Source organism: Typopeltis vanoorti, chromosome 7 (assembly GCF_054136105.1).
Source record: "Typopeltis vanoorti isolate ZY-2024b chromosome 7, IOZ_Tvanoo_1.0, whole genome shotgun sequence".
Lineage (NCBI taxonomy): Eukaryota > Metazoa > Arthropoda > Arachnida > Uropygi > Thelyphonidae > Typopeltis > Typopeltis vanoorti.
In genome coordinates this window covers 14,002,829-14,027,880 of record NC_143555.1, presented here as the reverse complement: position 1 = coordinate 14,027,880, position 25,052 = coordinate 14,002,829, and the positions used below count along the sequence as shown (strand labels likewise).

At 35.6% G+C, this 25,052-nt stretch overlaps 1 protein-coding gene across 1 annotated transcript in view; it reads left to right on the top strand.

Moving 5' to 3' along the window:
• The first annotated feature begins 11,391 nt into the window (after positions 1 to 11,391).
• Positions 11,392 to 25,052, top strand: part of LOC150104493 (uncharacterized) — a 77,546-nt gene continuing 63,885 nt past the window's right edge. Inside the window, exon 1 of the mRNA XM_090395564.1 lies at positions 11,392 to 11,496. Within this exon, the coding sequence (XP_090251690.1) occupies positions 11,392 to 11,496 (105 nt within the window). The remainder of the gene's footprint in view (positions 11,497 to 25,052) is intronic.

Sequence of the window (25,052 nt, the reverse complement as noted above, 5' to 3'; positions counted from 1 at the left end):
CTTGAAACGAAAAGAACTTATAAAAGTTCTTCGCGTCGTAGATGGAATTTGAATTGGGGCCTTCGGAAAACCAAAGGGCACATGTTCGTGTGGTCTTACCGGTGGCTCTACGGAGACACACGAACCGAAACCGTGTTAAAACAACAATAAATAAACTGTGCACAGTTCATAAACCAAAAACAATTCTAGATTCTGCTGATGTGATAATGAATGATGTCACTATACAAACTTGCTGTTGAGAAACACCTCCTTATCGCTGTCACGGGTCATTTCCATTTTGTTATCCTTTTGTTGTTATTATTTTAAGCACGCAGGTTGTGTTTGATGTTAATGTACATTTACTTTATATTTTTATTTATTTTGTTATTCTTTTCTTTGCACTGGGAGGCTACTTTTGTACCTAATGGCAATAGAATGTTTCTTAGTTCAAGATTCCTGATAGTGCTTTAAGCGTTCCATGTGGAAGCATGGGTGGAGAGCTAATGACTGAGAAGACCAGTGAAGGTTTAAAAGACAAAACATATGCCATCCTCATGTTTCTAGAACAATTTTTAACAATCTTGCCTTGTGGTCCATTATTCTTCTGGAAGTGACTTTTACTATATGGCATTAAACTGTAAACATAAAGGGGTGTACCTAGCCAACAACAGTGCTCTCGCAGGTTGCATTATCCCCCCCCCCCCTCAACATACACATCACCACCTCCTGTCTACAGTATTTTCCAGTTGATACGATTATTAAGCAATTAATACCGTTGTTGGCGTACTCTGGTCCCGTCGGCATGGGACAACTTTAGCATAGGTTTAATAATATTAATAATAACATGGATCCTTCGCAGTAAAGGTAGAAATAGAAACCAAATATCGAACTTTTTAAGCCGCTTATTTGAAGGAGCGATCGTGGCTAATAATGATACTACCGAGAAAGGCAAAAACATATGGAATAGTCGAGTAATTTTTACCAGCTTCCTCCCCCCCCTCTCGTTGCCAGCCACAATGAGGCGTGACTCATTACACGACAGAGACCGTACTTACACTTTCCTCATACTGTATTTTCCCCATTCACTGAAGGTTTTATTTTATGTTAGACGCTACATCTAATCTTCTTCTCCGCGTTTATCCCGCTTCCACTGCAGGATCCGCGTGTTACATTATATGCGACTTTGTTAGTACAATCCCAAACCGACCTGCCGCTTGGCAGGGGGGGGGTATTTTTGATTGTAACAGCGTCTGTGTGTGTGTGTGTGTTCACGGTGCCAGTTTGCCTGTTCTGAGAGACGAAAATCCGAGTTGCCGGGAGGAAAAAATCCTCTACCTCCGTATGAGACCGGCTAACTCACCTTTAGTCGAAAGAGACCAGATAAAGGCTCCTCACGTCATCGATAGGAATTGAACCTAGGTTTAGACGTTACATCTAATACAAGTCATAAATGTATACTTTTGAGAATCCCTACAGGTTTTGTAGAACCCTAGGTTCCGCAGAATACAGTTTAAGAAACCTGCACTTAACCAGCCAAGTCTGCATTTAATCCCTTGAGCTATGCGATGATATGACGTTGTCCGAAATTATAGTATTAATGTTCTCTTATAATAATTGATATTCAGATTACCTCGATGGACTTGTGATTTCAGAATTGATATTCAGAATAACTGTACTTATATATAAGTCCAACAGTATACTGCTTTACACTAAAAACTGTCATTGATGCACTGTGTGAAAGAGTTAATCTGTATAGTTAATAAAGGTTGGTTGACTGACAAAAGTTATTTCGAAAACTACTCTTATTCTGCGCGCACCTACTCACTTCCATTAGTGACGTGAAGAAAGCAACTTCATTTAATGACAGGCAAAGCATTTTAAATGTCATATGTCAAGACAAGTAAACTTGCCCAAGTGCAAAACTAAAATTTATATACAGTATTCCGTTTAGATAAAATCACTTGTGGACACTGTTTTTTCAATCTGTTCCAGCAAGGCGGAAATTTCCATGTTACAAATGTACATAGCCACATCATGCAATGGCTATTGTATCACGCTCAAAGTCACTTAATTACTACTTATGCACACCATTCCCAATCTCTTGACATCGGCCTGCATGCTTTATAGCTTAGATTTAGAATGAATACGTTACGATGTCTCTTGAGAAACATTTGATTCCATGGATGATGAGACGTGTATAAAATGGTCACTCACTGCGGCTTATTTAAATAAATAAATAAATACTAACAATTGATTTTTTTATAACAATGGTATTAAAAAATAAAAGAAAAAACATTTAAATGTTTGATAATGAGTGCAGAATATCAGTATAAAAGCTTGTCATATTTAGATAGCCACTGATGGTTATATCAGAAGTTGTAATAATAAGAGATAATGTTAAGATATCAGGGTGATACTATTTAATACAAGCTTTCATAAGTTCCGCATTCATCTGTATTTTATTATTATCTTTATTGTATCGATGTACGTGCAGTAGAGTTTTAACAAGCTGAAAAATGGGGATGCCAGTTTGATGTTGCTAAATGCAAGGTTTGAATTTTGGGATCTCCAGATGAGATACTGTATTCTCCATATGCGAAAGAATACTGGAAGAAGCTGAGGAAGCAAGGGATCTTAAAGTTTTGGTGATCGAAATTTGAAATTTAAGGAACATGTTGCAAAGGTAATAAAGACTGTGCAATATTAAGACGAACATTAATCAACATAAAATGGTACTGATTCTATATAAGGCCCTGATCAGGTCTCATCTGGACTACTGTGTTTAAATCTGGCTACTGGGTTTGGGAGGGGATGAAGATACTTTGGAAAGGGTGCAGAGGCGGTTGGTAAAAATGACTTCAGGACTGTAGAAAGTTAGCTATGAAGATAGATTGAGGTCATGTAATCTGCAGGAATTGGCTGATAGAAGCGAAGGGATGATATGATTTGACGTTTAAGCTCTTGAGAGGTATTTGCTGGATGGATACGAGAGAGATTTTTGAGTTAGTGGAAAATAAGAAAGGAGCAAAAACTAGAGGTCATCTTTGGAAACTGCGGAAGGGAGTGGGGAATAAGAGTGAGAGAAGTATTTTTATTTATTTAATTATCACGTGGAGAGTAGTGGGTGAGTGGAATACATTGCCTGATTATTGTGCTGTAAATACTAATACTGTGAATGAGTTTAAGCTTTGGTATCAGGGGAGTGCCGGCCATATGTGCAATGTGTGTGCGACGCACACAGGCGCCAAAGAGGAGGAAATACTTTAAAAAAACGTTTTTTTTTAAAGTGATTTTTTATTAGAGGGGGGACGCCAACTAAAGTTTTGCACACAGGCGTCGAACACTACTGGCGCGCCCCTTTTTGGTATGATAGATATGTTGCAGGCAAGAGCGATTTTCTGCTAAGTCTGCGTTTTACTTATTTCATATTGTATAGTAATCTATGGAATACATTACTATACAAAGACTCATCTGTCGATGAGTCTTTGGTTCCAGGAAAGTTAATGTAATAAGTAGAATTATTATTATTTCCATATTCCGTTAACACACTTCACAGTCAATGAGTAACAAGAAACACGAAACAGCACAATAAAATCTTTGGCTGGCAAGTGAGTCTCCTATCATCATCATTATTAGATACCGTCCCAGAGTCAGGGACTCTAGGGAAGCTGTAAATATTATTGTTGTTGTTGTTCTTATTATTATTTCATTTATTATCAGTATATTTACTTATTTTATTTTATTTATTTATTTTATTATTATTTATTTTTTTATTTTTTTGAGAGCGAAGATTGGGCACTCAATCACGGAATCCATCCTGTTAGGTGAGCTTATGGCAACCACTATGCAAAACGCTGTACACAATACTGTGCTTTATTGTACTGCTTAATAATGCGTAATACAATACAAAATAAGAATAATAATAACATTTCAAAAATGATTTTAACAAAACGTGTTCTCTAGAAAACGTTTTTGTACATATTTGGACTATGGACTTAGATTACTCATTCATGGCAATATCAACATGATTCTTTCGTTTTGACTTGTAGATAGACCGATCAACCAAGTGAAAGTCACAAGGCTGGATGAAGGTCGACAGAAAGAGATAAGCATTTCCATGGCTCAGGAATTATAGCCCGGATTTTATCGGACGCCTTTGTTTGTAATATCACTGCCGGCGATTGTTGTTGTTGTTCGTTGACCATTAAGTGGTGTCTTCCAGTAATTTGAACAGCATAACTCATCTCTGAATCACACTGATATATATTTTAAAGCTTATATATGTTGCCGAGGTGCTGTCGTTACAACGGATTGAAAATTATTTTCTCTGCGTAAAAAATCTTTACTTATGATTTGCATATATAATGATAAATAATTTTGCATTTTGATGGAACAATACTATATACTACTTTCCTTCTTCCGCTTCTAATCATTAAATAATTCGTTATGAATAACTCTTTTTACCTTATAAAATAACGTACGACTGTAGTCTAAAGAAACCTAAAGAAGCTAAGAATAGTTAGGAGAGGGGAAAAAGCGAGGAAAAATTTTATTATGAATAATTTCATGTTAGGTAGATTACTGTAATATGGAAGAAAGTAATGTAGCTGCATCCTGAGATGAGTCTTGAAAATCTACATAGGTGCCATCTACCAACAATTATTACAAATGCTCTTTTAATGCACTGAACATTTCCAAAATAAAGGAAATATTAATAATTGAAAATTAAACTCCGAAACAGTTTCAAATTGTAATTATACAAAAAAAAAAAATAAAAAATAAAATAAATCATCTAATGCCTTTTATTATTAGGGAGTAGGCGAGGCAGTATTTGACTTTTGGAGACCGATAGAGCTATAAACAAAATTTAAATAAATAAAAATAAAATTATTTTCCATTTAAATTAAGGTGGTGGTTAAGTATAATTCGAGTTACGGTAAAATAACTGAATTGTATACAATGATTAACAGAGTTCAAAGTCTAATGTTTATTCGGCCATATACCACTCTGCACTGCAGAAATTTTCTTTGTTTACCCAGGCCATGTTTAAAACCTGTTGCTACCAGTTTTATTTTCTCTTCCCATGACACTTTCGTTTGTACTGAAAACGACTTGAAACGATAATAAGAATAAGAACACGCACTAATATCTCTGTGTAGGTGTGTGTTGTAGGAGGGGGGGCTGTATTGGTAAAAAAAATATTAATGAAACGAATCATTGATTTCTTTTGGAAATAAAAGGCGTTAACAGATTTATTTTATTTATTTGTTTATTTTTCAGTAAATCCTTAATCTGATAGAATTTAATGAAATTTCATATTTAGAATAACTATTAAAACTTACAGAGTCCATTTATTTGGACTAGTGGTAAATTAGATTAAAAAAAAAGTCGTGCTTACAATACATATTCGTTCTGATCGTTCATTATAACACTTGTGATAATAAACGATCATTATCATAATGTTATCACTAAATATGATACATTATATTTCGATTTTTATTGGACCATGATTGTGATAAAAATATATACATAATCGGCGACAAGTTTCGCCAGCTAGGGTCTGTCTGGCTTCTTCAGGACGAGAAAGGTTATACTAACATTAAATGCTAAAACAGAAGAATGCAGTAACGACCTTAAAATCAGTTAAACAAATTGAAAAGGACGCGTAACATTAAGAGCATAAAGCGTGGAGACTTAGTCATTGTTAGTAAATCGCGTTTTATAGTTTTTCGCGTAATTGAGTTCTGCTAAACATAATGAATTTATTAAGTTTTTCTAAATGTCTTTTAATATCATGCCTTGATTTCTATTGAGGTTGTCTCCTGTCCGGAGTACCACTGTAGCTTTTTTAAAGTTTCTACATCTGAAATCTTCTTCAGTGTATGGCATGGAGCTGTCGTCCCAATCTATGGAATGGTTGGAGATTGTGAAATGATGTGCTAATCCTGAGGTGTCTGTTCTGTTGTTGTTGACATCTCCGATATATTCTTTCTTTCGGATTTCTAGGCTATAATGATGTGCTCAGGATTTGCACATCATTTCTCAATCTCGAACCTAATGGTTCGAGATTGAGAAATGAAGTTCGAACCAAAAGGGCTAAAAATCGTCTACTCCCTATGGGAAATAAAAGGCGTTAGTGGATGCATTTTTATTTATTTATATCTTCCGTCAGAAAAATCGTACTTGCATCAAGAGCAACCAACTCTGAAAGCAGTTGAAAAAGATCTCGAAAATGTTTCTCCATTCAGTGGTTAGAACTGAAACATCGAATTTATCAGAGCAGAGAAGAGCAGTTTTACCAGGACCGAAATGATTCGAAATGTGAACAGAGATTATAAATATAAATTTCATTAAATCCATTCACCCAAAAGAGGAATTATTATTATAATTTTGAGTAATTTGGGTACAATCACAACAGGGGGGAAAATCGTTCATTAACTTTAATTAACTGAAAATCACGTTGTCACAATATGCATATGAGTAATATATACTAGCGTGAAATCTTATAATTTTTTACATTCAAAACATTTTGAAATTGTTCGGAGATCAATTTGTGCTTATCGATATTCCGTTATCTTTGCTTCAACTAAAATTTACAGATGTGTGGTATTCAGGAAACTGTTTCTGATGGCAGTGCTTTTGTAAAAATTCAATAGCAGGTCAAATCGCACTCTAGTTGGTGTAGAGTGCGATTTATGATTTACATAATATAGACATTTTTTGGTCTAATTTTGTGTCTACAAAATGTTTGATTGAAACCAATATTGACATGCATTGATAAAGTGTTATAGAGATTCTAAATAACAAATTTCATTCCATTCCATTCAGCCAATCCAGCATTATTAATTCAATCGAATCATTTTATTGAAAAAAAAAAGAAAGAAAACACGATTCTATCTGATCTTAATAATTCTACATTGGTCGGACTTCTAATAATTCCAATAGTAACAGACATATTCGAGCATATATCCCAAGTACCAACTTTTATTAAATCCTGCCTAATAGTCTGAAGTTATTGCTATAATTTGAAACGGCTTAAATGGTGCGTCTGAAACAATAGAGGGTTCGAACATTTTTATGAACATCCAAATATACAATTTCTTATCTAATTTTTCGACATAAGGAGATCAGAAAAGTCCGATAACATTAAGTCCTCAGATCCAGCTGGTATCCTTTTACTTGTGCTGAAAACGTCGCTTCACAATTAACACCCATCGTGTATCGCTTATATCAGCTGTTATACTCTTCTGGCATTTACCTAACAGCATAGATCCAAGCCCTTCTTCCATCATATCCCTACAAAAAAAGGAAGATAAAATTAACCATCAAATTATTGTCCCATTGCCTTCACCTCAATGCTCTGTCCAAGGGCTGGGAGACAGCCATTAATAGCTAACTTTGCTACCTAAAATCCACAAATGAATTAGATGGTGACTGGATTACAAGAATCTAATCACCATCCTTAATTGTGCACATTGCAGATAGTTTCTTCTCTCATTACATATCTCTATTAGTGATGGGGTACAGTAGTGCCCTCAGGATTTAATCTGGAGGAGGCGAATTGGGTAGACGGTTATTTGAGAATACACACTAAGCATCGCATATGATCGCTAATTCATAAGTGGTATAGAAATAGAAGACACGACACAACATAAATTTTTAAAAAAATTTAATTAAGAAAAAAATCTTTTAAATTTCCTAGTGTTTTTTCCTTTTTCTTTCGGGGAAAGGGCCCCTGTCCCCCTCTGGGTGCGCCACTGATGGGGTATACCAGGGCTCTCTGCTGCTGACAGAGACACATTGTATAGTCAAATCAGGCTTCAAGATCTTCACCGACGTCTTAAACTCTGGTTTCCTTACTTCCTAAGTGAGATGAAAACATAATTCTGTCTTATCTATATCTCCAAAAACAGATCTTGCTTTTCTTGATATTTCAATCTTCATTCAACATCAGTTTTATCTTCTTGGGTTTCACACTTAGCTATTCTGGCAAAAGCATATTTATAGCTTCTTCAAGTCTTCATGGTTTATGATAAATATGTTGTTTTTTCGACCAAAAAACAACATACATGACTAATGTGATAAAAAATAACTAACAGTGGATTTATGGGTCGTAATGATTTAATAAACCTACTAGTTTCGCCACTTAAGCTAGTGGCTTCATCTGGGTTGGGATGAACACACAAATATACAACAAGCGTTAAATATGAATAATTACACCACTAAAAAACACCAAATGTGTAGGACCCATAAACCCAGTGTTACTTATTTTTTTTTTAATAAACGTGGTTTACTTTTTCTTCAAAATGTTATTATTATTATTATTATTATTATTATTATTATTATTATTATTATTTTGACACGGCATCTAAAAAAACTAAACAAACACTAAAAAAACTCTGCCTTGATCTTAGAATATTATTTTCGCATTGGCGATGCATTCCAACTCTTCCTAATAATTCTCTATTGTATCAAGAAGTCCGCAGTTCGTTTATGACAATTATTTACAGATTCGTTTTCTGATCGCTTCTTCATACATGCTCTGGTTCTACATTACTTTATTAACCTTGGTACATAATGCACACTAGGAATGCAAGTGGTTTCAGATGCATCTTTGAACTTTCTGATGTATCTGTTTTCTGAGATTATATTTCCTCTTCTTATTTACGAGATTATATGGTGTCTTGATCTATTAGTATTATGAAATGTATACGATTCGATTCTGGTCTTCTGCAATTTAAATTTCTACACCAGTAGTATACCTGGCCTACATAACAAATTTCGATATATGCAGTATACCTTCACTTAGTAGAGTATAGGGTCTTACGAATCTATCAGATCGAAATAAAACAACAACAAAAATGCAGAATAATAATAAAAAAAAAACTGCGACAAAAGCACAGCCTTTTTTCATTATGCATTCTGATTGCTACAGCATCTAAACAGTTTTAATCAGTAGCTTTCAGTGAAATGTTTCGAAGTTTTGATACAAAGCCAATGATTTAGATTTGAAATGTAGGCAAGATTAAATTTAGATTTAGATTAGATGATGTCCACCTTGATCACCAAAGTTATGAATTTAATGTTCTGAAAAGATTAAATCATAGCGGATCTATACAGTAGACGTCTTGGCTTATTATTATTATTATTATTGGCTATTACTAATCATATGCACTCCATACAACGTGGAATACATTATTCAGCGTTAAAAAAAAAAAAAAGCTGGAAATTATCCAATGAAAACGAAATGTATTTTTCCATGACAATTCATCTCATTTGAGGTGAATCATTAAGTCAATATTCCAGAGGGAGCTACGTATAGGAACTACTCCATGTGATATGTACGAACTAAAGATCTGTGTAAAGCATTGCTGTATTTTGGTTTCTCTTTTGTTGCCGACCTAGTTTTTTTTTCAGTGAAAGATTTGTGCTTGGGCCCAAGGTTAGTATATACATTATTACAGCTAATCATATGTTATGTTGATGTTTTAGGTGACATCGAAACAAAGATCAGTGTTGGTAATTTCGAAATTAGTATTGAAATTGAAAATTCAAAGTATTTAAGTATTGAAATTGTTTTTAATTTTAAGTGTTAAGTTAATTGATAAGTCCTAAATCTGCGATTACCCCCCCCCCCCCCTCCCTATGATACAGTCTAGTGGATGGAAGATATGAAATTTCTATTTTTCATGAGTTTCCTGAGCGTGACGTAACTTGGCTAACTCAACCGATTATGTGTGACATATTATATCAGCTGAAGAACTAGTTTCCATAATATTGCAAAGTTTTTATCTAATAAAATAGAAATAGACGATAAAGGTATTGTTTTTATTGTACACAGATGTTGTTACACTCAGAGCTGCAAAGAATTAACTCATGGTTCCAATGCTTCGTTTTCAGAATCCTAAGAAAGTAGAATTTGTTAAATGGCAGTACTGTAAGTACTGCCATATTAATACGATGTCATATGTCCGTTCAAAGTTCAGGTTCATACTTATGCACGATATATTAGTTCATTTATTGTTATCCATTGGTTTCCGTAAATGTGCGTTAATGTTCGCAACATACTGTTTTAAAGCGAAATTTTCAAGGAAGTTTTCACTAGATGAAGATATATTATTTGCAACGAGAATACTTACTTTAGCAGTGTTACAATATTGTTGTTGGTACTGGAAATTTAAGTACATTTAATGCTACTTTATTCAAATGCAAGTAACATTTCGTGTTACTCTTAACCCTAGCTGAGGAAGCAGTACTAAGTCAGACAATAATAAAATTCACGATTTTTATTTATTGGAATGTTTTCACTATATATTTTAGAAATATATAATTAAATTAAAGAATATTAAGAATGAATTGGAAATAAATTGAACAGATCTACCATCAAAAAGCTACATGTTTTCCGAAAATCAACTTAATTGGTGGGTAGAAATTTAAGCATGAAAAATCGCTTTCACTTGTTCACACTTTACCACACCAGTCGCTTCAGGTATATTTGTGTATGTTTGTGTGTATTAGAGAGAGAAAGAAAGGATGCTGCATCTTAGTACTGACTTGCAGAGATCTATAACTGAAGCCTTAAGGGGTCAGAAAAACTGCAGGGAATATCATATTATTATTATTATTATTATTATTATTATTATTATTGCTATAGTGATACTAAAATTTATTATTATACTAATTGTAACGAAACTAGGTAATTTTACACCCCACACCCATTATAGAAACTTCTATCTAAATGAAATGAAGCCCTCAACATCTTATGTGAATCTAAAGAGGACTTTGGGGTAACTTTACATAATGTCTTGCAGGCCTGGTTGGCTAAGTGGTTAGCATATCTGCTCTCCAGCCAAAAGGATGTGGGTTCGAATCCAGCTTTGGGCATGGATGTTTGCGACTGTCTGTGAAAATACTATTGGTAGTGGTGGTCGTCGGTAGATGACGTTGGTATAGATGATGAAGTTGGTTGTGGTTGGTGGAGACCCTCCATTGATGATTATTTGGACTCCCTGGAGGTGTTATGTAATAATAATAATAATCTTTATATATATGTATGCAGACCCTCTGTAGCTCATTTGATGTAGACAAGCCTTTGGTTGGAAAGACCCAAGTTTGAATCACATCAATGATGTGAGAAATCTTTCATATCTCTTCAATCAGATGGTTATTAAGCCAGTCTCATATGAAGGTGGAGGGTTTTCTCCTAGAAACTTTATTTTTGTCCTTCAAAACAGGCAAACGGATCCTGTGAACATGCAGATCTACAGACATAAATACTTGCTCTTAGGGAATGTAGCAGAGAAGAGGTGTGTTGTATTAATTTGTCATAACTTCTAATCAGGGAAATCTATCCATTTCTAAGAGACACATGGGTTGATGATAATTTATAATTTTAGTGGTGCAAAGATAGCAATGGTCATACCTCACCAAATCAAGGTTATAGTACACAAGGTAGGACAATCAGAAACAGAAGCAATGAAGAATGATCTTATTAGAAAAACTGTGAATGGATTTGAAGTGAGAGAGTGAGAGAGAGAGGTCATTTATGTAGAGGAGGAAGAGCATGGATGAGAATACAGAACCTGGTATACTCCATTGATAAATCTGAGAGGGAGCCATCAGCCATGATACTTATTGAATGACCAGAGAAGAAGTTGACAATCCAATCACAAATTAATGGGGAAAGTAATATCGAGAGCTTGTTGAGAAGGACTCAATGTTAGATACAGTCACATCCGTTGAAAATATCAAGGATGATCATGAGTTTCCTGTGTTTCCATGGCCTGTTTCCCCAAGAGGGATTAGGTTATCAAAGTCTTTTGAAGAATGAGAATGGCAAAATCCAAATTTTATTCACACTAATTATGTGATAAATTCCCAGTTAGTGAAGAGGCTGGTTGTTAATAACCCTGAATTTGTATCCTGGCTGCCAAAGCAGTCAAAGATAAAACTTAGAGAAGTAATAATAATAAGTAGGGCTTGGATGAAAGTCAGAAGTTTACACTGCAGTGGAAGACGCAGCCCCTCATTTCAGTGATGATTTCAGTTATTTGGGCAGAGGAAGCATTTGGATTAGTAGTGCAGAAACTGTAATTTCTACATCATGAAAAAGATACAGAAATCCTAAAGGTTATACTTCTCGGCACCATTATAGTGCAGTAGAATATAAGACTAAGATTGGCCAGGAGGATATTGATTGGATAAGAGTATGGTTAGAGTTGGCAAGAGGTGAACAGGCATCTGCAGTGTATTTGGAAATCAAATTGGTTAGGAAAAAGTCCAGAGTGTTGGAAGAATGATCAGGAATGTCTGATATTTTAGTTGGTTTAAATTTATTTGTGTTATTTATTTGTGTTTGTTGTGACTGATGGCCAGTGGTTTGGCTCCCTTCCAGCTTAATGTGTGAAACTGGAGAAACGGTGCAAGTCTGTGTTTTGAGCAATGTCTCTCTTAGGAAGATGATCTCACAGTGTGAGTAATTAGACTGTATGAAATCAGCTTTCAGAGATAAGCAGAAAGAGGGCAGCATAGAAGTGTGCATTTCTGTTTTTACAGAAAGCATTATGCAAGGTGTAATTGGATAACTGGCTTGGTCTGTAGTCATAGAGAAGGCCAATTAGGGTTTGGTTAGATATAGTAGATTGGCTTTGATGCCTGTAGGTAGTAGTGTATGTAATTGTATGTATGTGTGCACCAGAAATAGATATGGAAGTGTCTTTTTTGGATGAAATTTCTGTATTATGTTAACTTTTAGGAGTATTTTCCATTTGTAAGAGATTTTTTTATATCTGCAGTGACACTTGCAATTAGTTGGTTATTTTCACATTAGAGAGCAGAAAAGATCAGCGGCATGCAGGTGAGGTTGAATGACTTGGACATAAATTTAGCTCAGGGAGTGCACAGAGTACAATCCAGGTGTGGCCTTGACAGTACTGGCATATAATCTACAGCTGCTTGATAGCTGATCAGGAAGCCCCCTGGCAGGACCATTACTATTATGTTTCATTCTGTGTACTATTGAATGGTCAGCCTGTGGCAAATGTTTTACTTCTGTATCTTCAAATGGAGATGTTGGCTACCCAATGTGTTAATAAATTAGAGAGCCAGCAACTACTATACTAACATGCTGTCAGTTTATATCCTTTCTTGGGGAAGCAACATAAAAAAAAATATTCGAGAGAACTACAATAAATTATATACAGGGTGTTCGGGATAAATTTGACAGTTTCGTAAGGAAAAAGAAAATCTTCTTTGTATCTATTAAATTTAATGAATTGACAAAAAAACATTACAGGCAGAGTTAATTACAATACTATCAACAAGATTTACTCAAAATAACCACCATTAGCATCGATCACAGCTTCAATTCTGCTTCGGAACCTCGAACAAGCTGATGCTACAGTCTCCCTGGGAAGGGCCGCAAAAACTGTTTTAATTTTATCCATTAACTGGGCTTTTGTATTACTGGAAGTGCGATTGGTGTCTTTTTCAACTGCGCCCCATACAAAATAATCCATGGGGTTAAGGTCTGGGGAGTTTGGAGGCCAAACATTTGGACTGGTGAAGTCGTAGAAATTTTCAGACAACCATTTTTGACTTTTCCCAGAGGTGTGGCAAGGGGCCGAATCCTGCTGCCATACATACGGCCTACCATTGGCTACCCTTGTTATCCAGGGCTTGACTACAGTTAGCAACTCCACGAACAAAGCCCGAATTCCAATGCCAGGGTTCTTCAACACCTGTTCCTGCAGATTTGCGAGGAATTCTGCTGTACGAACGCAATCAGATCGTCTGCTAGGGATCTTTCTTCTTGCTACATCCTCGTAGTCACCATTGCAAGTCTCTAGTTCATGCCTGATTGTTTTTACTGTATTCAGGGAGCATTGGGCAGCAGTCGTAATATCCTTATTTTGATGGCGGGCACGAATCATCATGATACAAGTTATTCTCTTCCATGATTCAGGTGGGTTCCAGCTATCCATCCTTTCTGACATCTTGTATATGAATGAAGAAGGGTCCAAACTTTTAAATGAAGAGAAGTGTGTGTTAATACATGTAACTTACGGAAAAATATAATTAATTATAAATATGTCAAATTTATCCCGAACACCCTGTAAAACTAGTAGAGAATTGTAGACCTAAAAGATTTATCTTGGAATTATGTGATCTTTATCTCAAGAATTGAAAAATAACTCAAAAGCTCATCTACAATATTTACTCTTAAAGGTCATTCTTATTCTATGGGGGGAGGGGGGGGATGAACCTCACATTTGAACAGGTGTGCTGAAAATTGTACATAATGGCAATGTATTATTGAAATGTGTAACACTGTAAAATCAGTATTAACTACTTTTAATGTTTCCTCTAAGCTGCATGCTTGTGTAACTGCACAGTGGTCATCACATGTATATACACATCTTATATTTGCTTTCAAGTTCATAACAGTTACTTGTAGCTGTTATGGACTTCTGCATTGCTTAATAAAAGATTCTTGTAAGAATTGTAGGATAAAATTATTAATGGACTGTATTGATGCAGCTTTTTTTTAGATAAGAAATTTATTCTTAGAGAAATAAATAGTAGAATAGGAGGATATAGATACAGAATTAGCTTATATCCTGAAACAGATTTTAAAATGGTATAGAAATGCACCAAAACTAGAAGGTACTTTAATATTGAGATAGTTAAGGATTTTCTTATTTCGTTTTAATTCAAACAAGGCACATTAACAAAGATGCATTATGAATGATAGGGAAAATTTGTCAGTTATTAATACAGGAATTATTTTTAAGTAAAGTCAGTAGAGATAGTGGAATATATATAAAAAAAAAAAAAAAAAAATACAGGCTGCAGTTTTTATTCTGGTTTTATTCAACTTTTTAATTGCTTTTCATTCTCAGAAAATTTCAAAATCAACATTATGGATCTCAAAGAAAAAAACCATCTCTAACAGAGCAGTGCTACAGCCAGACTCCCAATCCTCTCACTCATTACAGATCATTAGCACATATAATTTTTCATGAAGTTTTGTTTTTTGTTCATATGATATATCATAACTTCATAAATGTCACAAAAACATCCAAGGATGGAATGCAAAACTTTTGATATCTCTATTTTAATTTTTGTGCTTTTTTATTATTATGTTCTGATAGTAATGCAAACACATTTGATAATTTTAAAATTCAATGTAAATTGTTTGCTGTTTTTAAATAAGCACATTTTTTAAGTAACTTATCCAAGTAAATAACATCTTTAATATTACATTTCAGATTGGAGTAAGAATTGTTTGTCCAATAATGCTGGTCAGTCCCTTAATATCTTGGATAAGCAATGAACAAGTTCATGATAAAGTAACAGTCACTGATAATATAGAAGCTGTGTCAAACTTTTGTAACAGTGCAAGATGTGCTTTTTGTAAATGCTCTAGTTTAAAGAAGTACTGCCCAGTTTGCCATAAGAAAGCATCTACAAAAAAAACGAGCACATGATAGCATTTTATGGTAAGTAATTATTAATATGAGCTGATTGTAGTAAAAATCTACAAGGACTAATAAGTTATTATTTCTCAGGCATCTCCACAGTCAGACTCATTGTGAGAGACACACTGCTTGTCATACCTCTTTGAACTCGTGCACTGATGAAGCACTCGCTACCACCTCTTAGCATCTCATTCCACCCATATTGGTCAGCTCGACTAGGCCAAAAATTATCAGCACCGGTGAGACCTGTTTGATAGAGAATGATGTAGTGAAAAGGAGAGAATGTAAGGGATTTTCAGCCAATAAAAATAGAATTTCACGAGGATCATAGATCTGAGAGAGATGGTTCATTTGAGGCTGTCTATGTGAGATAGAAACCAGTAGGACAAAATATCAGTTACTGCTATAGACCTGGGGGTCTACAGGAAGATGTAGATGGCCAAGCAGATTAGCACAATGACTACAGGCTGAGAGAAAATGATGGGAGATTATCATGGGAGACTTCAGCTGTGAGAATATACATGTGTAGAGGCTTAAGTGCTGTGAGGACATCATGTTGGAGGCTTAATGGATTTTTTACAACACTCAAAAAGAATTAAAATAGAATTTAATACTTCCTATAGTTCGTCCTAGTCACTAGGACATCTACGGGGATTACAAAAACAATTAATGTAACATATACTTTAATGGGTAATGCTACAGTCGTTCTTAATACCAGTGAATACAATCGTAAAATGAACATTATCCTCCGCGATCGCGCTACCCACATCCCGCTAGAACACGACCCCACAAAAACACAAGTTAAGAAACTAAAAATCTTACTCAAAAAAGTATCTTCCTGGCCCCCTGATGTCACGAAAAAACTTAAACCTTCCCCCCCCCCCCCCCCCCCCCGAATATACGGTTTATCAAAAATCCACAAACCCAATTCCCCACTCAGGCCTATAGTAGATGCCACCAATGCACCTTGCTATAGACTATCTAAACAGCTGGCCAACTCTCTGATCCCCCTCACCGGAAGGTCCCCTTCCTATATAAAAAACTCGACCCACTTTAAAGCCCTCACAGAAAATTTAACCTTGAATAAGACAGACATATTGGTAAGCTTTGATATCTCCTCTTTGTTTACCAATATTCCCTTAATTGACACCTTATCTCTCTTAGAAAACGTTTTTCCCTCTGACATCTTAGATCTCTTTTCCTTTGCCATTAACTCTGGGTATTTCTCTTGGAACAAAAAAAATCTACAAGCAGATAGAGGGAACTGCCATGGGTTCCCCCCTCTCACCCCCCCTGCCAATTTCTATATGGAAGATTTTGAAAAATGAGCCATAGACTCAGCCCCACTCAAACCTTCTATCTGGCTAAGATATGTAGATGATGTGTTCCCTATTTGGCCTCATGGCCCAGACACATTAGACTCCTTCCTCAGTCATCTCAATAGTCTACATCCAAGAATCCAGTTCACTGTGGAAAAGGAAAAGAACAATTGTTTACCCTTCCTAGACACCTTAGTCACACGCCTGCCTAATGATACACTTACCTTCACCGTATACAGAAAACCCACACACACAGGCAGATACATTCACAAACTCTCCCACCACCACCCCTCTCAACAATATGGCATTATTAAAACTTTAACCAAGAGAGCCCACAATCTTTGTTCCAGTGGAACTGCCCCTCACTACTGAGCTTAACCACATACACAGCACTTTCCTCTCCAATGGCTACAGCAATCATAGTATCAAAAAAATAATCAACTCCTCTCCCATTCCCCGTCCTTCTCGTCAACAAGATTTTAAAAATGCCATCACCATACCCTACATCCGAAAAAATAGCCAAGATACTAAAACAGTACAACCTACACACAGCATATAAGCCCCACCGCAAACTTGCTACCCTTATCCATTCTACAAAAGATCAGCTCCCTCCTCTCTCTCTGCCTGGAGTTTACAAAGTACCCTGTTCCTGTAAGCTGGCATACTTTGGACAGACAGGCAGATCAGCATCCATCCGTCTAGAGGAACACAAGTCTTACATCTTCAAACACAACTATGGCCATTCAGGCTTGGCTGACCATGTTTTGGACACCACCCACAGGGTATCATGGAAGAAAACCACATGCTCCACCACAGCAAATTCAAGAAAGAGAGACTTTTCTTAGAAGCAGCAGCAGCTCTCAAAAACCAACCAAATCTCAATAAATACGGTTGCATTAAGCTTCCGAAGATTTGGGAAACACTCATCACCAGAGTTCCCACCTTACATTCCAGGCCACCTACTACTGCCCTTAGAGGGCGCTCTACCTAGATAGGACTTTAGTGTCACCCACGTGGTTGGGCTTCATGTTGTTTGTTATTTGTGTATATGTTACATTAATTGTTTTTGTAATCCCCGTAGATGTCCTAGTGACTAGGACGAAATATAGGAAGTATTAAATTCTATTTTAATTCTTTTTGAGTGTTGTAAAAAATCCATTAAGCCTCCAACATGATGTGAGAATATAAATTGGAAGGAGGAAAGGACATGTAGTTAGTTATTCACCTTTGACATCAGTGGATGCCATATATCACTCCCATATGTCAGTGTTTTTGTGAGCGAAGCCTTTTGCTAGAAGTGGTAGGGTCACAGAATCCCTTTTAACACAGAGGTAGTAGAATAACACAAAATTCATGCTCATGGCCAGGATTCAAATCTACAGCCTTTTGGCTGGAGAGTGGGTATGCTAACCACTCACCCCACCAGGATGGAAAAGATGGAAATGGAATTTATACAGTTATTAACAGGGATAATTATCTGAAACAGCACATAATGGAGGGAACTAGGGGTTTAAGAGTGTTGGATCTGGTAATAGTTTATAGGTTCAGAAGACCTATAGTACTAATTCTATCTTTTGATCAATGAAAGTGACCATGCAGTCTTGTTCAGAGGTTGCTCCACATGTGGAATTCTCAGTTAGAAAAAAGTATTATGCAAGGAATATAAACAAAAATGGGATCATTGTGCTCATGAGCAATATGAAATTCAGGCAAGATGACTAGTATGGTAAGAAAGGCTAAATCAGATTAGGAGAGAAAATTAGCTAAGCAGGCCAAAGTAAATCCAAAAGAAGTTTTTCACTACAGCAAGTAAGAGAAAGACTGATTATGAAAGGATGATTTTACTCAGTGCTGATGATAGGAAAGTGACAAAAGCAGAAGAAATAGTTGACAGAGGGTGATGTGAGAATTGAGATAAATCAACTGTGGAGGTACTCGGAATATTGAAAAATATCAATGTAAATACAGCTGTGGGACTGGATGTTATGTCAGCTCATGTGCTACCTTGTTTTCACACTTTGAATGAAAGTGTGAAAACAAATAATATTTCACATATTTATTATCCTAAGACCCCCCCATAGAGTCATAGGCTCTTCTAGGAGGTCCCTTTCATACATACACAGCTCATCATACAGTGCCTTAAACACATTCAGATTCTCTGCAGACACTATATTCTCAGGCAACGTATTCCAGTCATCACAACTCTCCATTCAAAAAAACCTGCTTCTCACATCCTCCTTATACAGCTTCCGGGAATGACCACTTGTTATCCAAATCTCCCACCATTTTATGAAAACCCTCTTCAACATTGATCCTATAACAACCGCTTACCTACTTAAACATCTCTATCATATCAACCCTTTTCCTCCTATTCACTAGACTCTGTAAATTGCATTGTCTCAACTTTTCTTCATATTCAACATTCCAGAGATGATTAAGAGATATTAAAATACTAAATTTTAATTGTATAATAGCTACTTACTATATACAGTAGTTAAAAATATAATGTTGTGTTAATATAGTCAAATACACACATCAATGGGATGTTTGGGGTTGTACATTTGCAACATTTAAAACATTAAACATAACCTATTTCTAGTTTTAAATCTGTTAAGTTTCCTATAAGGAAACATATGTATATATAAATTGTTGCAAATCTATAATTACAATGCAAAGGAAATCAAATCTAAAATAGAAGGAACAATTTAGTGGCAAGACATCATATTAAACTGTGCATAATGCAGTGAATTTGATGGTCACATGTGAAAATAATTAAGAAAAGATTAGTTATTATTGTACAGACACCCCGATGGAGTTCAAGGATTCATTACAGATGAGAATTATAATCAAGCCTAGTAAATCCACATGCATATTAGTATATGTCAACTTTGGTTCAAAAACCAGGATTGATGGACAGATTTTTTTTTTTTTTGTAAATTATGTTGGGCATTCAATTCATTTCATGAAAAAAAAAAAAAATGTTTACACCTGGTTAAGTAAAGAAGGTGAAATTGGTAACATCCAATCTTCTTTAATGCAAATGAATAGTGATTAGGGGCCATATCACTTTGGATGGAGAGGGGTGTGGGAAAATGGTATAATTACATTGATAGATACAAAAATGGGCCAAGCAGACTGTAAATAAGTACAATAAGGACAAAAAAAAAGTAAGGACAAAAAAGCAAGTAGGTAACTTTATGTCTATGCAAATGTCTAAGATTATTGGCATTAGTGAAACCTGGATATCATAGTCAGGTGAAGTAACTAGAGTGTAAAAGGTATAGTATTTTTAGGAAGGACAGAAGAGAGAAGAGTAGGAGAAGGTACTATTAATATCAAGTGATTTGTGTCCAGTTAGGGTAAAAAGTCATGAAGGCAATAATAATGTCCCTTGTGGCAGTAGGTTGGAGGCTGTCTAGTGTTGACATTGAGGCTAACAGGATTAAGTATATAGTAGGTGTTGCTACAGACTTGTCAGTTCAGTTGCTGGGGATGGTGAAATGTATTGCTAGATTATCTTGATGGGTACTAAGTGAGTAATCGTCATGGATGACTTAAATTATCTAAACATTGATTGGATATATGAAAAATCTCATGATACTAACAAAGGAGAATTTATCAAGCTGTTGAGAGACAACTTGCTCAGGTGAATAATGAAAGATATGATCATAATATTTGAAAGGGGGGGGGGTCTCAGTTAAGAATGTGATTGTTTTGCCATCAGTTGGTAACAGTGATCATGCCATACTGAGAAGTATTTACATAGTTAACTATATGGATGTTCAAATTAGGACAGGTTACATGCTCAACAACAAAGCAAAAAATTAAGACAAATTCTGAAGAATACTATCTTTAATCCAATGTTATCACTTACTGATGGCAACTGATCAGCAATTCATGGGAAGTTTTGAAAGGTGCTTAAATAAGGCAGTATCAGAACATATCTCTAGAGTTTGATGAACAAATTGGGTGGAAGTGGAATGGCTATGCAAACTTATTAAGCAAGAGATCCATAAGAAGATTATGTTAAAGGAATATCGGATTGAGAATGAGAGGAGTTAGGAAATAAAGGGCAAGCTAGATAAGTTCCAAGTATTGTATACAAGCTAAATAATCAGAGCATGAAAATAAATTGGCTGTGCAGGCTGAAGGCAATCCAGAAAATTTTTATCGCTATTCTGCAAGTAAAAGATAAAAATGAATATGGAAAATACAGTACCTTCATGTCAGAAGCCAGTAATATTGTTTAGGTAATGAGTGCTCACTTCTCTCAGGTGTATGTAACATAGTGTGCAATGCTAGCACTACACTGGATGAAGAGATAAAAGTGAATGAGATTCAAGAACTGTTGTGTAACCTGGATATCAATTTGACAATAGGACTAGATGGGATATCAGTATGTGTGCTAAAGGACTAAAATGTTTGGCCCTTGACATGTTCTGTATAACTCGAGTCTCAGCTCAGGAAAAATCCCACTGGAATGAAAAGAATGTATGATAGCAGGTAAGTAGATGTTTCTTTTGCAAAGAGTGAGTGAGTGGATCACTTTGCCTATTGAAATAATGAGTGCATCCAGTGTGAATGAGTTTAAGAGAAGGTATGGCATCTGATGTGAATGATCTATGGCTTTCCTTGATGAGTCCCTGACTCCCTGAAAGTCTATAATAATGATAATTATAATAATAATCAGTTAACAAAATAATTTTAATTTTGTAATTTCAAGGAATCTAATGACAGAAACACCTATTTCACGATTATTTCCTTTGAAAATGAAATCCAAGGAGAAATACTGCTTTGAAAAGTCCTGCTGTTGGTTTCAGGGTAAGTGAATGTTATTTTTTTTAAAATTAATACTATACCATTTAGCATTTATAATTATGATAACAAATAACTTAATAAAATATTATTATTACCCCAAGACTTCCTGGAGACAAAGACTCATCTGGGGGGGGGGGTCCTTTTATCACACACACAGCTCATCATGCTATGCTTTGAACACATTCAGTGCATGTATGTGTTGCAGTCACCACACTCTCAGGCAAGGCATTCCAATCATTCACAACTCTGCACGAAAAAAACCTGCCACTCAATCCCCTACTCACACCCTCTTTATACAGTTTCCAGGGATGACCTCTGGTTCTCCCTCGCTCTCCTACTATTTTCTGTAGAACTTCTCCAGCATTGATCCTATAACAATCCCTTATCAACTTGTAGGTCTCTATCATATCTTCCCTCTTCCTCCTGTCCACCAGACTCTGCAAATTACATCTTCTCAATCTTTCCTCATACTCGACATTCCAGAGGTCAGAAACTACCTTAGTCAATCACCTTTGGACCCCTTTCCAACATCTCTTCCTTCTTCTGAAAACCAGGTGACCAAATCTGGCACAATAGTCCATGTGTGGCCTAATCAAAGCCTTATACAACGGAACAAGAATCTCCCTACTTCTACACGTCAGTGTCCTCTGCATCATTCCCAGAAACCTTTGTGTTGTCTTCACAATTTTGGCTATGTGTCCCCTAAATTTCAGATCCTTATCCACTATCACCCCCAGATCTCTTATTTCTTCCACCTCCAACAATGTATCCTCACCAAGCATAAATTCTGCATCCCATCTTTGTTTTCCAAATTTTAAAACCTTACATTTTGCAACATTGAACTCGCATCTCCATTTCCATGCCCAATCACTCAATTTATTCAAGTCTTCTTGTAAGGCCACAACATCTTCACTACTCTTCATGGTTCGTCCCAACTTTGCATCATCTGCAAACAAATGAATATCTCCATCCAAATCTTCACCTATATCGTTAATATACAAGTTAAACAGTAATGTCCCCAAAACAGACCCCTGAGGCACTCCACTAGTGACTTTCCTTTTCCTGGATATTGCTCCCCCATACACAGCTTGTTGATACCTATCAGATAGCCAGTCTCCAATCCAATGCACTAATCTAATATCCAACCACATCTGCTCTAGTTTGACTATCAATTTATCATGAGGTACTCTATCAAAAGCCTTTGCGAAATCAAAGAGATTACTGTGTATCCTTCTCCTCTGTCCAAGGAAGCAGTCACTTTATTGTAATAAGTAAGTAGATTACTAAAACATGATCTCCCTTTAGCAAATCTATGCTGTCCATTAAAGATAATACCATTGTTGTCGGCCCAACTCTGGATCCTAGTTCTCACAAACTTCTCCAACAACTTAACCATAACACCTGACACACACAGATAGGCCTATAGTTTGATTTATTATATCATTTAACTAAATGGTTTCTCATACATGCCTGAACAGTTATGATAACATCATATTGTGTGAAAAATATACAAGTAGTATAAACCTGTTAACCAAATGTCTTCTCCTTTTTTGTTTTGAAGTTTTGAGCAACTAAGATGCCAATTTATAATGTTTTATGGTATAAACAACACTAGATAGAAATAAATAATTTATTGAACTTACTGATATTTTGCTGGATTACAAATCAGCATTTCAAGAGCCCAAATTATAACTGTGGTAAAGCAGATGTGCTTAGACTGCTGTAGAAAATTCAAATTGTTATTGATTTTGGTAATGTTCCTTGCCAAAGATCTTCTCAGATTGTTGACCAGTTAATGCAGCCATACTAATTGAAATTAGGGGAGTGTTTTATAGCTGATGCTGATTCATAATCTCTTAAACCTGTAGTGACTTCTGTTCAGCATAGTTATCTTTTTCCATTTAATCATATGTGAAGGACTGTTAAGAGCATGGGCTGCCAGCCTTGGCTTGCTGACAGATGATCACAGATGTTTTTATGTTTCCAAGGCAGATGCTAACTGTTCTACTGAAGTGGCCTAGAGGTAGGACATTACTTCCTTTTCAGTTATGACTTGAATTGTTTCTGCAGCAGTTTGAATGCTATGCATTTAACAGCAGTTGTAATTTTTGCATTTAAAGGTGCTGGTTTGAAAGCATAACAGTGCTTCACAGTATAAACAACTATTATCATTTAGTTTATTTTTTATTTTTTTAAATTAAATTCATTTTTTATAACTGATAACACCACGTTAGGAAAAAGATAAATTTTGGAAAAGTTTGTTGATATTGCACCTGATTAACACCACCACCACATATGATACCACAACAAAAGTATACTGTGAAAAAAATTCAAAATTTTACTGGTGCTAGGTAGGGAGCTAAAGGTAAAATAATGTACTCATTCTTGTTGAATGTCACTTCAGTACTATTATTGGCTCCAAAAATTCTCTCAGATTTGTAATGGACTTCTTTGTAGTATTCCCCTTCCTCAATCTGTCTGACTCCGTGTAAAGGAATTCCAGGCATGACCTATCAAACCAGACTTTGTCTTAATGATACATCCGATGTCTTCAAGGGATGTTAACAGTTCTGTCTGCTAAAACAGGTCAAATTCCAGGCACATGATATTTTATACACATCCTAAGATGTGTATATAAGATGTACTAATGGATACAGTTTATCCTTAAAAAAATGGATAATGGTTGCTTCTTTGGTGTGGGGTTAAAAGTGATGTGAACATTATATTTGTGTAGTAGGTTATGTTTTCAGAAGTATCCTGGATATTAGTGATGGGAATAATTTTAATATGATCTTGTATATTGGTGGTGGGGGGAAGTAAGTAAGTAAGTGTCTTTTTTTTTTTATGGCTAAAGTGTAAATAAATTTAGATAGTACTACATTACCGAAACAGTAGTATTTGCCCTGTTAGTTAGTGTTTTAAGAATACTGTATAATTAGTCTGAGTGATGATATGGGCATGTTGGTTTTCTATAAACATAAAGTGGTGGTAATGAAATATTTTGATATGGATGCTTGGATGTTACTTATTCATGTTAATGTTTAGTGGAATAAAACAGATCTCTTAAGCTAATAATTAACTAAATAAATTTATTTAGCTATATAAACAGAGATATCCTTCATACTTACCAAAAATTAGCTATCCTTAACCTCTCACCTAAAGATCCTCTCTACCATCTGGACCATCTTGGGGGGTCTACAGTATCTCTTGTTCCTGCAAGCTTAAATACTTCAGACAAACAGGAAGAACTGCCAATATCTATCTGGAAGAACTTCATACTTACCAAAAATTAGCTATCCTTAACCTCTCACCTAAAGATTCTCTCTACCATCTGGACCATCTTGAGGGGTTTTCAGTATCTCTTGTTCCTGCAAGCTTAAATACTTCAGACAAACAGGAAGAACTGCCAATATCTATCTGGAAGAACACAGTAAATTCATCAATACTACAGTTGTTC